At 43.6% G+C, this 14,606-nt stretch overlaps 1 protein-coding gene across 5 annotated transcripts in view; it reads left to right on the plus strand.

The window, feature by feature from the left end:
* OSGEP (O-sialoglycoprotein endopeptidase) overlaps positions 1-14,606 on the plus strand; it is a 457,196-nt gene that overhangs the window by 226,426 nt on the left and 216,164 nt on the right. For all 5 annotated transcript variants that reach the window (XM_069234950.1, XM_069234949.1, XM_069234948.1 and 2 more), the window contains one exon: positions 5,990-6,039. In XM_069234950.1, coding sequence (XP_069091051.1) covers positions 5,990-6,039 — 50 coding nt within the window. The remainder of the gene's footprint in view (positions 1-5,989; positions 6,040-14,606) is intronic.

Below are 14,606 nucleotides of genomic sequence, written 5' to 3' on the forward strand. Positions count from 1 at the left end.
CTTGTTTTTCCTCCCATAGGATAACATTGCAGAACTTCGAAATTGCACTGTATCCACTTTTTAAAGTGAAAAGAATTCCTATTTAAAAACATACTTACCTGAACAATTTTTCTCTCATGCCTATACATCTATAAAGATACTTGCTATTTTTATAAATTGGTATGGATCTCATCTTTTTGAGTCGTAGGTCTAATTTATCGACTATTGTGTGTATTTGTAGATGTCTTGCACTGCTGTTTGTTAAGCTGAAGGCTGCTCAACCACCCTACCCCTAAATAGAGCACTTTGGGATTGCATAGCAAGCCCTGTCCACTCACTGAGGAACCCCTGCATCCTTTGCACTGTATTTACATACCACATAAGCGGCAAGCTGCCTACAGTCGCTCTCTGGTACCCGTTTATTAGGGTCTTAAAGAGGTGCCAATGGTATGGCCTATTGGGGAACTAGTGCACAGCTTTAGGGAAAGGGATCTGTCTCTGAGGACCTGGTTAGCAGGAACCCATTGCACTTCCAGTCAAAATTGTTTTGAATACCAGGCACAAAGCGGGGGAGACCATATCAAAAAGGGACACTTTTCTACACCTGTATACAGGCCCAGCCTCACCACATGCCTACACAGCGCCTGGATACCCTCACAGGTGACAAGCAGCACTCTACAAATCAATCTTACATTAGATTAACAAGATAGGGACTGACTGCATCTATATCAAAGGACTGATGATTGGATAAAAAATTGAGTCTTGGCTTGCTCAAGATGGAATCTGGCCTTAGGGTCTTTGTCTTATCATTCTCACTGATCTTGTCAATTTGATACCTGAGAACTTAATTTTCAGTTAGCTGGAGCTCCCTGGTGTGCACAGTTCTCAAGTAGGCATGATGGCTTTCTTTGTGGGCTTGCTCTGCAATCAAGTCAAAGTTCTTTGCTCACTAGCACAGCAGACACAAAATTGACCTACTCATAGTTAAAGTCAAAGATGTTGTACTGTACGTACTCCATTTAAAAAAAGACTGATTTAAAATACGCCTCTGCAAGGATGCACTTGGCTGTCAGCATCATGTTTGCAAAAATTGAAATTACAGACAGTCAGTTAAAATCGTGGACATAAGGGCTTTTACGAAGGTTCTTAAAAGGAATTCGTCCATTAAGAACAAAAAAAATATTTCTAAACAGATGACTAGCCCCACCATTCAAGACACTAAGCCCCTCATTAAGAGTCTGATGGTCCTGGGTGCCAAAGCAGCTGAACAGCCTCCACATTACGACCCTGGCGGAGCTGCCACGGTCCAACTGCTGGCACCGCCAGATTGCTGCCAGTTGACACCCTGGGTGTGCCGGCTGTTTTAATCTGTCAGGGCAGCGCTGCAAGCAGTGATGCCCTGGGGATTACGAGTCTCCTCTCCCCCGGCTTGTGCATGGCGGTCCTACCGCAATGCAAAGGCTGGTGAAGATGGCGTACCGGGGGCCCCTGCTCTGCCCGTGCACTTGGCATGGACAGTGCAGGAGGCCCCATTGACAGCCCGTCGCACTTTTTTCTGCCCCAATGACAGGCACAGCAACATTGCCTCTGGCTTGATTACAAGCCGGCATCAATGTTTTGGTGAGTTTTCTGCTAGGCCAGTGGGCGGAAACACTTTATCCACCCACTGGCCCAGCAGGAAAGCTCATAATAGGGTCGGCGGGCAGAGAACCAGAGTGGTGGATTTTTCACCCAAAGAGTTTGTCGGCCGGCCTCCGCCGCCAGCCAAACTCCTAATAAGGGCCTAAGTTCCTGTTCACTTGGGTTGTATTGCTATTTTGTCATTATTTTGCTGCACGTACCGCAGTTCAAGTTTTGCTTATTGGTGAACTTTTTTTGTACGCGCATAAAGACAGCATAGTGCTGCATACTCATCCAAAGATTCTTCCCAAGGACCAGGGGTGTGGAATTTAATAAAATATCTACTTGTCCATGGGACAGGTTGCTTCTTAAATCTAGTTGTTCTGTAAAAAAAAATCTACTTTTCCCTTTGGTGCCATGTAGTGCGGCGACAAATTATGGCAGCAATCTTATTATGTAAGAGCTCTGATAATAGCCTCTCTGATTATGCCAGGGCTACTACTGTAGTAGGGCTTGAATACTTGCAATTTCAATCCCTAATATAGCAATTTCCTTATTTTTCCACCTTTCCGCAGATCTACATACTCGGACTGGAGGAAGCCATAAGCAATAATTCTAGGGCTGGAATGCCATTGAGTCTGCAAACCTACTAACTTGCATGTTTTAAGGATTTTCACCAGCTCTTCTCTAATCTTTTCCCATAGGGAGAAAGGTTGTAAATTTACTGCTGACAATGGCAGAAGTAGAAGTTCTTCCAGGGTTGGGGAAAAAAGTAGATGAAGGGAAAGTGAACTTGTAAACGCTCAATAGATTTTCACATGAGTAAATCTACACATGCATATTTGCTCATGCTAAAATACAGTTCACAAATATTTTCTAGGAGTAGGATTTCCTTCTATAAGTTCTTGTAAATTCATGAAAGCCACTAATTCAAAGACATATACCATGGGTGCACTTTTGTGTCTTTCTTTAAGAATTGGTTCCCTAATTAGGTCTGTCGTTAACAAAGACATTTTGTTTTTATTAAACTTCTATTTCTCTATCTATTGACTAGCTTTACTGTGAGTGATCGCATTCTGCTCTTCCACAAGGAGCATATTGGCACATGCTAGTTTTGGTCAGTGCCAGGCACTACTGTGGCAATCAGTAGCGTAACAAAACTGGAGGTGCACCCCCTGCTAAGAAGATGGAGGGACCCCTCCCTCCAGGCTCCCTCAACGCAGGTGCTGTGCTGAGTGGGCCCCCTGGAGTTGGCTGTGGGGCCTTTGTTACGCCAGTGGTGGCAATGTGTGCTTTATGAGACCCAAAAACTTCTTTATATTTTTTTACCTTTTGCCATTGTTTGTGACAATGGTGAGGGCCTGGCAGCTTCCACAACAGTAAAGCCATGTCAAAACAAGACATGCATTGACAAAGCCAAAAGACTCATAACAAATGTTGGATCGATAGGCTTTGCCAGTGCTTACACTGATTTCCCATTAGGGACATTTTTTGGAAATACTAGCATGCATCAACACATTTTACTAAATGGCACTTCAAAGAAATAGCACCTAAAATTTCATAGTAGCAAAACTTTTTTTGTCTTACTTGCATTTTTTCTGAACATTTTATTTTGAAGGCAAAGAATAATCACTCTTGCTTACAAGCTACTGCAAACATTTACATCTAATCAGAGAGCATTCTGGAAGCATTATACTTAGCCTCATATTGTTAAACTTTTCAACCCTTTTTTTACTGGAACCACTGTCTGTATTGCAATGTGACCATAAAACGTTTATTTACAAAGCTCACCCTAATAAATAAGCCTTTTCGTTAATGATCCATAAATACAGGTTCGAACAGCATTTACATATGGACTCACATATTACATCAACTGCAGACAGTTCCCTTCTCTGTAAACTGGCAGCCAAATGGTTTGTGCTGCAGGGGGTTGGGCATACTAGTCCTAAGGACAAAATGAACATGAAAACTTGTTGCCCTTGACCCCAAACAATATGTCCCGGACGTTGGGTGATAAGAATTCCACATCCCTGCAAGGACGTTTACCATGCCATGTCACTAAATTGAATTACCTTTTAAACAAATAACGCTGTCCTTGGCACAAAGATCATTAAACACGCTAGACTTCAGACTAGGTCTATATTATATTCAGGGCATAAACCAACCACTCTGTGGTTCTCTAAAGCAGATTTAAGGAAACACATCTCAAAAGACTCGACTAACAAGATGGATTGACAAATGTATTGAACCTTATTGTGCAAAAATTATATGCACACATCAAGAAATGACAAGTTCTCACTGTACACGTGAGAAGAGACCAATTGTTGTTTTCTTGGGCAACGTAACACTGAAAGTTTCCAAAGCAGCAGCATAATCATCATATTTCAAACAATTATTGTGGTCAAGTGCATCCAGACAGAAAGCTCTGTTTGCTGAAATTGACCCTAAAACACACTTTTTTTAATTAGAAAAGCAAATGCTGGAAACAGAATATTAGGTTTGCAGGTTATAGTGTTGTAAATTTGAACCTGCCCTCTCTCTTACCCAGATGCGAAAAAGCAATTGAAAATGCTTTGCATAATTTTACATTTATACTTCGCACAAACACTCAGCTATCCCCTTCAAAGGGAAAAATTATTCTAAATGTGAAGTGGTGAACTGATGGATTGTGGGCTTTGGGGACATGAGTCATTTGGGCGCGCTCTAAAACTCTAATAACAGCTTTGCACAACATGCATTTGCAATGCAATAGGTCTCACATTTTCTTTAGGTAGAGCTATTATCATTGTAAATTCAGAACATGACTTTTCTAGCCATATAAATTGCTCATCTCTGCCTCATAATTTTGTCTTTTCCTGCCATGTTTTGGTGGTCACCGGTGGCTACTGTTAACAGAATGAAGAGTCTTGCAAGCATTTTTGCCTCGCATTTCAAGAAAGATCTAATGAAGTTAACACTAGCAGAGCAGCCTGCGAAGATTTATGGCCCCAGTAAATGAGATAAGCAATGCCCTGTGTGCGGGTGTCTCTGAGGGCTGGCAGGGAGGGGTCCTGGAGAGAGACTCCAGATGCCAAGCTCTGCAAGTTTCACATCGTTGCTTCTAGGTTTAGCTAAATTCTACCAGAAAGGGTAAATTGTGGCTTTTGCGAGCAGTGAACTAAATCTTTAGGCACCAGGTATTTCTTTTGTAAAACAGGCTTATTTTAGGAGCCAAAGTTAAAGAAAGACAGCACTGGAATAAAGCCGAACGAATGTCAATGACATGAAAGGAGGTGGGAGGAATGGAATGCTTTAATAAAACGCAGGTACCTACCAGCCTAAAACACCCACAGTGAAAAGTGAGCAACCAGGATGTGACAAAAGTAGTCTGTCACAGCAACACATAAAGAAACCAAAGTGGAATAATACAGTAATTGGTCATTCTCTTAAACAGAAAAAGGGAGAAAAAGGCAGAACTGACCAATAGCAAGCAAGAATTTTTAAAGGACACTGCAACCAACAAATAAAAATATATATTGGATCAGTGCTTACTCTCGACCTAAAAACAGCTTCCGATATTTTGAACCTGGAACAAGATGGCAGGTGAGTGGACAGCAAGTGATATCAATACTGAAAGCTTCAAACTGAGAGCTAAAGTTAAGTAACTTTTCTCTTCTTTCACTGTGTATGTAACACAGTAAAGTTTATATAAAAAATGAAAAAAAGATTTTTACCAGATAAATAGCTACCCTAAACAGACAACATACCTTACACACATGCTTGTTTAGGTTACTTATTCACAGCATCTATTAATTTTCCCTGCCACATAGACCACTCATGGGTTCCTGATCTGGTTTTGAACAGATGATCTCCCCCTGTTCTTGGTTGTGTCAAGTATGTTTGGAAACTGATGGCTATATGCTGCGGAACCCATGTTAACATTTCATATGTGTTTTTTGTTTTGTTTTTCTTCCACCTGCAACTGACCCTCTATGAAATAGTATTTCTGTTGGTTTTTCCTCTTTAACATCTTCTAATTCACACTAATCCCAAAACTCACAGATTTCAGTCCGAAATTCTTTTGATTAAAAGTTGGATACAAGGGGTTATCACAGCTGGGTAATAGAAAAATAAACCTGCAAATAATTTTACCATCTTAATTATTGCAAGCCTTTCATACATATAAACATAACACTGAAGCATACAGGATATACTATAAAAATGTTTTCTTGCTTTCTATGCTATTTCACTTCACGTAACCCAGAACACTGCTGCCACATTCAAGTAACTTTAGCTTGGCAACCATGTTATTATTGTCTCTAATTAAAACAAATATCAATTGCACCTGCTGGTAAAGAATCATCATGGACTACATTCAATCTGTTTTCTTTTTCATTTTTCATTTTCATAGATCTCCAATGATCCCAGCCCAGGGTACAATATAGAGCAAATGGCCAAAAAGTAAGTTGATGCTTATGTTAACTACTGAAGTGAGATTGCATGAAGGGAGCAGTTTTTTTTTTTTTTTAGACTGAGTAGTGCTTGTCATCGCAATACTGAATCAAATATAGGGAGGACAAAGGTAATTACGCAGATAATGAATTGGTACAGAGGACTGATAGGTAATAGTTTGAATGTTTGAGTGCTAAATTATTATTGGAGGACATAGTCTAAAATGTTGGTGACTTTGTGTCACACGATGAGAAACTCGTGAATGAAAGTTGTAAATGTAGCTGAAAATCCTATTTTTCTTTGTTATCTAACTTTTTATTATTTTTAAAGACTAATGAATCGTGGTACTACATCATGAACCATGGCACCCAACCAGCAGGAATGATCACAATCCGTCGTATAGTGTTTATTTTATGCAAAGATAAAGTGTAGCAACTTTTACAACCACATGGTCATTTCTATCCTCCAGTATCAATTTGTCTGGTAAATCAAAGACCCCGAATCCTATTGTGCTTAGGTTCACATCCTCTCCACTTACAAATCATCTTTTCAGCTCTACATAGTAGTCCTTACCAATGGATCAGACCTTCACAGTTATGAGTGGGGGTGTTAGGGGCACATTTCGTGCATCGTGCAGTGTCTCTCTTCGATACAAGAAAATCAATTTAGTCTTAAGTTCTCTGCCTACGAGAGTCTGCCAATCCTTCATAATTCCCCACACTACCCTAGGTCCACCAGAAATGGTTTCATGCAAGTATTGCTTTATAAGAAGACATTTCCAAATACAAAATGTCCCCTTTGTTTAACCGCATCACATGCATTCCAAGTTTAGTGCCCTGTCTTTTTCCCAGAGTCTATCAGGACTGAGGTAAATTCTATGACAGTAATAGAATTTAACTACTTGTAAGTTGGGTATATGGCCAGTGTCCGAGCAGTCCTCATCCTCTAATTCCCTGATGTATTTTGCCCATTCCTCTCGTACTCCCTGCAGGTGGTCTGGAGCATTCATTAAAAGGGGTCTGTACAGCCTCGATCGTCCCTTTCTACCTACGGGATCCATGATTACTTTGAGTCCATGCAGGTTGCACCTCTCTGAGGTCAGATTGATATATATCTAGGGCAAAGGCAAAATTGATGGTATGTAAAAATAAATCAATTAAAAAAAATGTATGGAACTGGAAATCTTTAGCTAGTTGTTCAAAGGACAAAACGCGATCATGTTCTCATGCATTCACCAAGCGCTAAATACCAATAAGATCTCATTGATGGAAGCCTGGCAGTTGGGACTCATGTTTTAACCAGGTTATGTTAGTTTATGTTAAATATTCTTGTGGAGCGCAACAGCTATCCAAAACCGGCTTCCCGGTGCTGACAGAAGGAGCTGACTGAAACTCACAATTGTCTAAAAGGTGTAGTCCTATAATTATCTAAAGATTTACGTTTTTAATTGCTTCCTAAAATTTAACAGATTGTTGTTCGACCTGAGCTGAACAGGGACAGTGTTCCACAGTTTAGCAGTGAGGTAGGCAAATGAGCAACCACCTCTGCTTGCTCCCTTAATTCTAGGGACAACCAGAAGGAAGAGGTTGTTTGATCTCCATGCTCTAGTGGCTATGTGTGGAGTAATGAAATGCTGTAAGATTGTGTGCCTGGTCAGTATTTGAACATTTGGGCAGTGCATAAGGACTTCAATTCTTCTTTTGATCGGTAACCAGTGAAGTTCTGCAAGTGCTGGGTGAGCGGAGTTCCTTTTCAGTCAGCCTAGTAATGCTCATGCTGCAGCGTTTTGTATAACCTGCAGTTTTTTTTATGACTTATGCTGGGCTACCCAGATAGGAGTTGCCATAGTCCAGGCGTGATAGAATTAGGCCTTGGACCACTATCCTCCAACAGTCCAAAAGAAGCCATTTAAATGTTTTCCTAAGCAATCTTAGCAGCCCAAAGCAAGTGGCTGATACCTTCTTCGCCTGAGAAACCATGGTCAGCTCCTTATCCAGGATGACACCAAGGCTCTGTGCTTCAAGTCCAGGAATAGGACATTCTCCTAAACGGGGGGGCCATAGGAGTTGGTCCCATTTCAAAGAGTTGTTTCCAACCACCAACACCTCTGTTTTGTCCCCGTTCAGCTTTGACCAGCTTGTTGCCATCTAGCTAGCCACCTGTCCCAGGCACGTAGTAAGCTTCTTAAAAGGTGGAATAGGTGTCTGGTGACAATAAGACCACGCGCTGCATGTCGTCTGCGGAGGATACCATGATGAATCATTAGGAGCCGATGATCTCAGTGAGAGGACAAACGTATATGTTGGAGAGGATAGGGCTCAGCAAAGAACCATGTAGTGCTCCACAATCCAGCTGATGTGTTTCTGAAAAGAAGTGCCCTTCGCTTACTTGAAAACTTCTGTTGGTTAAGAATGACATTAGCCATTTTTGTGCTGTCCCTGAGGTCCCTATGGCTTCCAACCTTTCACTCAAGACTTAGTTTGAGACAGTGTTGAAAGCTGCGCTCAAATCAAGAAGAATAAGCACAGTGGAGCCTTCATTGTCTAAAGTCTTTTTCAGGTCCTCAGTGGCCACCAGGAGAGTTGTCTCTGTACTATAGCCTTGGGGGAAGCCTGTTTGTATGTGGTGCAACAGATTGAAATGTGAGAGAAAGCTGTTTACAAGTTTCTCCAAGATTTTGCTTATCCCTGAAAGCAGAGAAACAGCCCTACAGTTTGCTGGTTTATCCAGGTCCAATGACCCCTTTTTCAATAGAGGCTGGACAATTGCATGCTTCCAAGCATCAGGAACACAAGCCGCTTCTAGAGACAAGTTGAATAAGGCCATTAAGGCAACGCATATGGTCTCCTTCTTTCTGCAGAATATTAATTGGGGCTGAATCAAGAGGTGTTCCTGATTTTATTGTACTTGCTGCCCCTATTGTTCTTGCAGCCCCTAGAATATCGGAATCACTCAACCTCAGGAATTATAGTAATTTTTCTGCATGCTTCCTGACTGGTGCTACCATTCCATTATGGTCAGGGAGTCTGGTATCACTGCTAGGGATTCATATATCCATCTGACCTTTCCCAGAAAGTAGTTTGCCAGCTGCTCACATCGCTTCTTTGAGGGAGAAGGCCCCTTCCCTGCAACATAGGGTTTTAGGAATGAGTTCACAATCGCATATATTTCTTTGGCGGGGTGTGTCGCCTGACCGATCTTGTCAGCAAAATCATTCAGTTAGTTTGGCCCTTCGAATTGCCTGATGGTATTTCTTCACCGTTATCTTGTTGACTTTTTTATTTTCCTTGTCATACTGGTGTCTCCATTTTCTCTTCTGTTTTTTACTTTTTTTCTTCAGTCCGTTTAGTTCAGGTGAAAACCAGCCATAAATAATTCTGGCATGGGAGGGTCTACCAACACCTGTGGGAACCAGGGTCTCTGCTGTAGAGCCTATCCAGTCCCTAAATGCAAGATAGGATGTACTGTCCATAAGTGAGCCTGAGTTGTGGATTTACCTAGCCATTTGATACGAGTTAGAGCTGGCAGCCACTGTAATATTGGGAGTTTAGTAATTTGCGGGAGAATGCTGAGAGCCTCCTCCCCCCACCCCCACCCCCAAAAAGCAGATCAAGAGACTCTAGTTTCTTAAGGGTAGCCAACTCCAGTCTCCATGAGGAGTCTTGCCTATCTCGCAACAGATAGTTCCTGATCTGTATCATGTGTACTGTACAGTAATAGAGCCAAAGATCGAGGAGACCCAAGCCACCCCTGCATACAGGTATTGAGCAGGTAAATAGTACACTCTAGAGATTCTTCCTGCCCCGAGGAGCTTTGAGGCCAGCCATTGCATCTCCTGAAAGAATGTAGCAGGAATAATAAATGGATAGTCCTTGAGTACATAAAGAACATTTGGGAATACAACCATTTTGTAGAACTCCACTCTTCCCATTAAGTTAATGGATAATGAGGGCCATGATTGCAAATTTCCTCTAGTGCGCCTCAAGATTGGTGCTATCTTGATATCTCAGGCAACCTGATGTTCACTGTAAACATGAATACTCAGATATTGAAAGGAGCCATCTTACCCCCAGTACATGACATCCGATGGATGTTGTGTTGATGCATCAGCCAGGGGGATATAAGTAGACTTCACCCAATTGAAGGACAACCCAGAGGCCTACCCATACACTTAGTATTTTGGTGAGAAGCGATAAGGAGCATATCTCTTGCATATAACAATAATCTTCTCACTCATTCGGCCAGACAAATCCATACACCTACGCATCTCTCCTAAGCTACTAACAAAGGGCTCTATAAACAAAACAAATAAAGGAGGAAAAAGGGGGCAGCCCTGGCGAGTACTAAGATAAGTGAGAAAGAGCGAGAACGCCCTGTTTTTTTCACATCCGAGCCAGGGGAGCACCATAGAGGGCCCTTACAAAAGCCAAAACCCTATGGCCTATATTAATTATTCTCAGTATTTGCCAAAGAAATGGCCAGTGACGATGCTGAAGGCTTTTTCAAAGTACAGTAGTGTAGGAAACTGGGTCTTGGTTGCAGAAGCCGCACCCCCCCCACACACACACACACACTTTTTGCCTGGTTATTGATGCGACTTTGACTGAAGTGCCAGAGTTCCTTTCCCAAAACACTTGATGCCCAAGTGGCCTGGACCTTTGGTATCTATAGAGCAGGGGTACTAAAATGGATCCCCTCTAACGGACTCCGCACCAAACTCATATAGATTGCTATTGCAGGCTGTGTGACCTGGTGCTCTAAAAAGTGAAAACACGACATGGCACACACTTGTGTGCCATGTCCACTAACACTGCCTGTAATACTTGTAAGTCACCCCTACAGCAGACCTTATAGTCCTAAGGAAAGGTGCATTATATTACAGGTGAGGGTATATCTGCATGAGCAAATATGCCCCTACTATGTTTTTGTCAATTCTTAGACATAATAAGAGATCATGGAAGCCAATTTAAGTACATGTGCTGCACACTTGTCAGTTCAAGTTCCACACCTACATGATGGCTTCACTGAAAATAGGTATGTTTGGTATCAAACAACTCGTGTTAATGAACCTTCACTGATGCCAGTGATGGATTTATTGATATATGCACCCAGAGGGCACCTTAGAGGTGCCCCCTGAAAACCTACCAACTGCTGGTGGGCTGACTGACTAGTTTGCACCAGTCTGCAACCAACAGAATAGTTTCCGACCCCCCAGGGGTAAGAGCCTTTGCTCTTGGGCAGTCAGGAACAAAACCTGCTCTGGCATGGGTGTTAAAACACCCCTCTCAACAGGATTGCCTGTGAATCTGCATTCGAAGGCAGGGGAGCTTCAGAGAAGCCCGCCGCCCTTGGTATGCAGATCTGGCTTTTCTCAGAAGAGAGATTCCAACCTCCCTCTGTCCAAGGGCCCATTTGGTACACGGACAGATGGGGAAAGTAGCTATGTAGGAGACGTGTTGCATTTGCAGGCTGAACATACCTCTAGGGTGACCACCCTGAAATGAACACAGCTTTGGGAATTCCACCATCTTGTGTGTGGTGGAATTAGGAATTCTTGAACAGGGTGATGCCCACTCCCCAAAGGAAGCAGTCAATTGGGGGCGTATTGAGCCCAGGGGTAAGTAGCCCGATGGCTGCTACTCTTCACTCCCCTTAACACTCCTAAATTGAATATTTAGGGAACTCCTGATACCAGGATCTCAGATTCCTGCTGACCTAGGTAGAAGGGCACTTTAGAACTGTGAAAGCAAAGACTCTGGAAGAAGCATTTGACTTGGCACCAGCTCTGCCCGCCTGTCAAGTGTTCCAGCCGAATTGTGCCAAAGTCATCTTCTCCTGCAAGCTGTCATTCTTCCAAAAGCCTGAGAGGCCTGCCTGCCTTCAACAAAGACCCAGGAACTCCCGTGGAGCTGTGGAGCCTGTTTTCCCGCAACCTGCAGGCACCCTATGTGACCTAAGAAGACTCCAGACCACCAAAGACCAACACCGGAAAGCACCACTGCACCCGTGCCACCTAGCCCGAAGTGGGTCAAATGTGCCAGCATGATCCCCCCCGCCCTCCAGATTCAAAGTCCATCTTGGACTTGCCCACTGTGGACTCAACAACACCTCTTGCAGCCTCTGTTTGCAGGCCACCTAGAACGCAAGTGCTTCCAGTAACAAAAGTCTGATGCCTCAAGACACCTCTGCACCTGTCTCCTCTGGCCCATGGAGAAGAGGACATAAGATGTCCCCAAGCATCATGATAGCTTAGCCCACTTGCTGGTTTAGCCCAAGTGGCCTCTCAGTCAAAACCTGCAGTTTCTTTTTTTTTTAACTGGATCGATCCCCATTGACTAACATTGGGCACCCATTGCTGCAAAGCTCCTCTGCACCAGGCCGCCCCAGTGCCACCCGTGGTGACCTTTTGGTGCTACCTTGGACCTTGCCCCATACTTACCTTAAGTCCAGGAGATTGGTCTGTAAGTTTCTGTGAAGTATCCAAATGCTTTATGTTTTCCCCCCATAGGATAACTTTGGGCACCCAACACTGAAATGCACCTCTGCACCAGACAGCCCCAGTTCCACCCAAGGTGACCTGGTAGTGCTCCCTTGGACCTCGCCCCAGACTTACCTTAAGTCCAGGAGAATTGTCCCGTAAGTTGCTGTACTGTACCTTTATGCAGTATTTGTTTTCCCTCCAAAGGATAACCTTGCCGCCTCTGAAAAGTGCACTGTGGCCACTTATAAAACCTGAAAATATTTCTTTTGCAAAACGTACTTACCTGATCATATTGATTCTGGTGTCTAAATATATATATATATATATATATATATATATATATATATAAAGATATGTGTTATTTTTATAAATTGGTATGGATCTCCTTAAGTTGTGTGCATTTATTTGCTGTGCGTGTGTTGTGGATTTCTCACACTCCTCTCTAATAAGCCTAATGCTGCTCAAACACACTACCCCCTAAAAAGAGCACCTTGGGATTGCTAGAGCAAGCCCCTGTCCACTAGTAAGAGAACCCCTAAACTCTTTGCACAGTATATCACATTTTGATATACTATATAAATAGCCAGCTTCCTAGAAGTAGTGCAGCCAGGCCCACCAGTTCTCTAGTATTGGAGTATCTTTAATAGATTTACATGCTTGAATCATCTTTGTCGTCGAGGTGGGAGTACCACGGTATATACTAAAGGAGTAAATAATTAGCATAGCTTACTATGGCAAAAGACATTGAATTTAATAACTTATTCACATCATTTAATGAGAACCAAGTTTCAGCCAGTCAGGCAACAGCACCCTTTAGAACACTCTCAAGAGAGGCGTCTTCCCTCAGATTTTTTACTGCACGTCGTGTGAAAGGGAGTCTCCATGAGCTGTGCTCCGTTGTTTTTTACTAGATTACGTTCAACTGTGTTCCAGTGTACCAGAAGTCCTGAAAAAAGGATTATTGCGACCTTGTGGGACCTGTGGTAAGGAGAGGCTGCATTCAGAAGGTCCTCACAAAGAATGTATCTACTGTCTTTACCCAGCCCACCAGGTAAAAGACGGTAAGATTTTCAGGACTTTTTCTACAAAAACACTTAAAGATATAGAGGGTCGTCTTTTGCTTTGGCTCTGAAGCTTAAAACCAAGATTGTGATTATATCTGAGGTGGAGAATAGTGAAAATTCTTCTACCTCTCAGTCAAAATGTAAGAAGAGGGAGAGATTACATCCTGGGTCACATTAGAGGCAGAAAAAGCCTTGTAAAAGATGTACCACCAATCGTCTACAGGCTTCTTTCACGAGGAAAATATTGGAACTCAGATCTGCACCTCCCTGTGATTTAGTGTCAATAAAGCAAGTAAGATCTTAATTTGAGCCAGTTTTGAAAAAGCACAAGTTGTCAGAAAAAACAACATCAATGACGTTTAAAGTTCAGATGCTGGGGCGAAGCCAAGATGGCTGATGGATAGGGCCAACGATCGCGCTTCTCTGTCCCCTCCGTTGAGAAATCCCTCGCCCACTGGCCCCAGGGGGCAAAAACCTGCACTGCCCACGCACCCCTAGCACCCAGGGAGAACCCCACATGATATTGGTGTGAGTGAAGCAGGAGACGGCCGGCGCAGGAGGACGGAGCACCCGGGCTGAAGGCCCTGAGTCGTCGCAAGATGGCGGCGCCCCCAGGGCATCAGTGAAGCAACTGGCAGCAGCAGTTTGGGTGGGATAGTTCCCCGCTGGGAAACCTCGAAGAGGACTGAGAAATAGCAAGCGGCGTGTTAAGCCCCTGGGGTGAGGCGCCAGGAGCAGCACGAAGGTCGAAGTAGTGCACGGGAGCCCCCGATGGTGGGGTCGGACTGCAGCAGGGCCCATCTGCCCACCTGGTGAGAGGGGGCGGCGGACGGTGGCCCCTGGGCCGCGGAGGAGGGGGGCTCCCAAACCAAAATCCCTACGTCCCTAGCGCCCAAGAAGCACCCCACATGATATGGGGTGAATGAAGCAGGAGACGAGTCGCTGCAGGATGGAGGTGCACTCAGGGCACCAGTGAAGCAACTGGCAGCAGCGGTTCGGGTGAGTCAGTCCCCTGCTGAGAAACCCCGAAG

The sequence above is a fragment of the Pleurodeles waltl genome, chromosome 5, assembly GCF_031143425.1.
Source record: "Pleurodeles waltl isolate 20211129_DDA chromosome 5, aPleWal1.hap1.20221129, whole genome shotgun sequence".
Classification (NCBI taxonomy): domain Eukaryota; kingdom Metazoa; phylum Chordata; class Amphibia; order Caudata; family Salamandridae; genus Pleurodeles; species Pleurodeles waltl.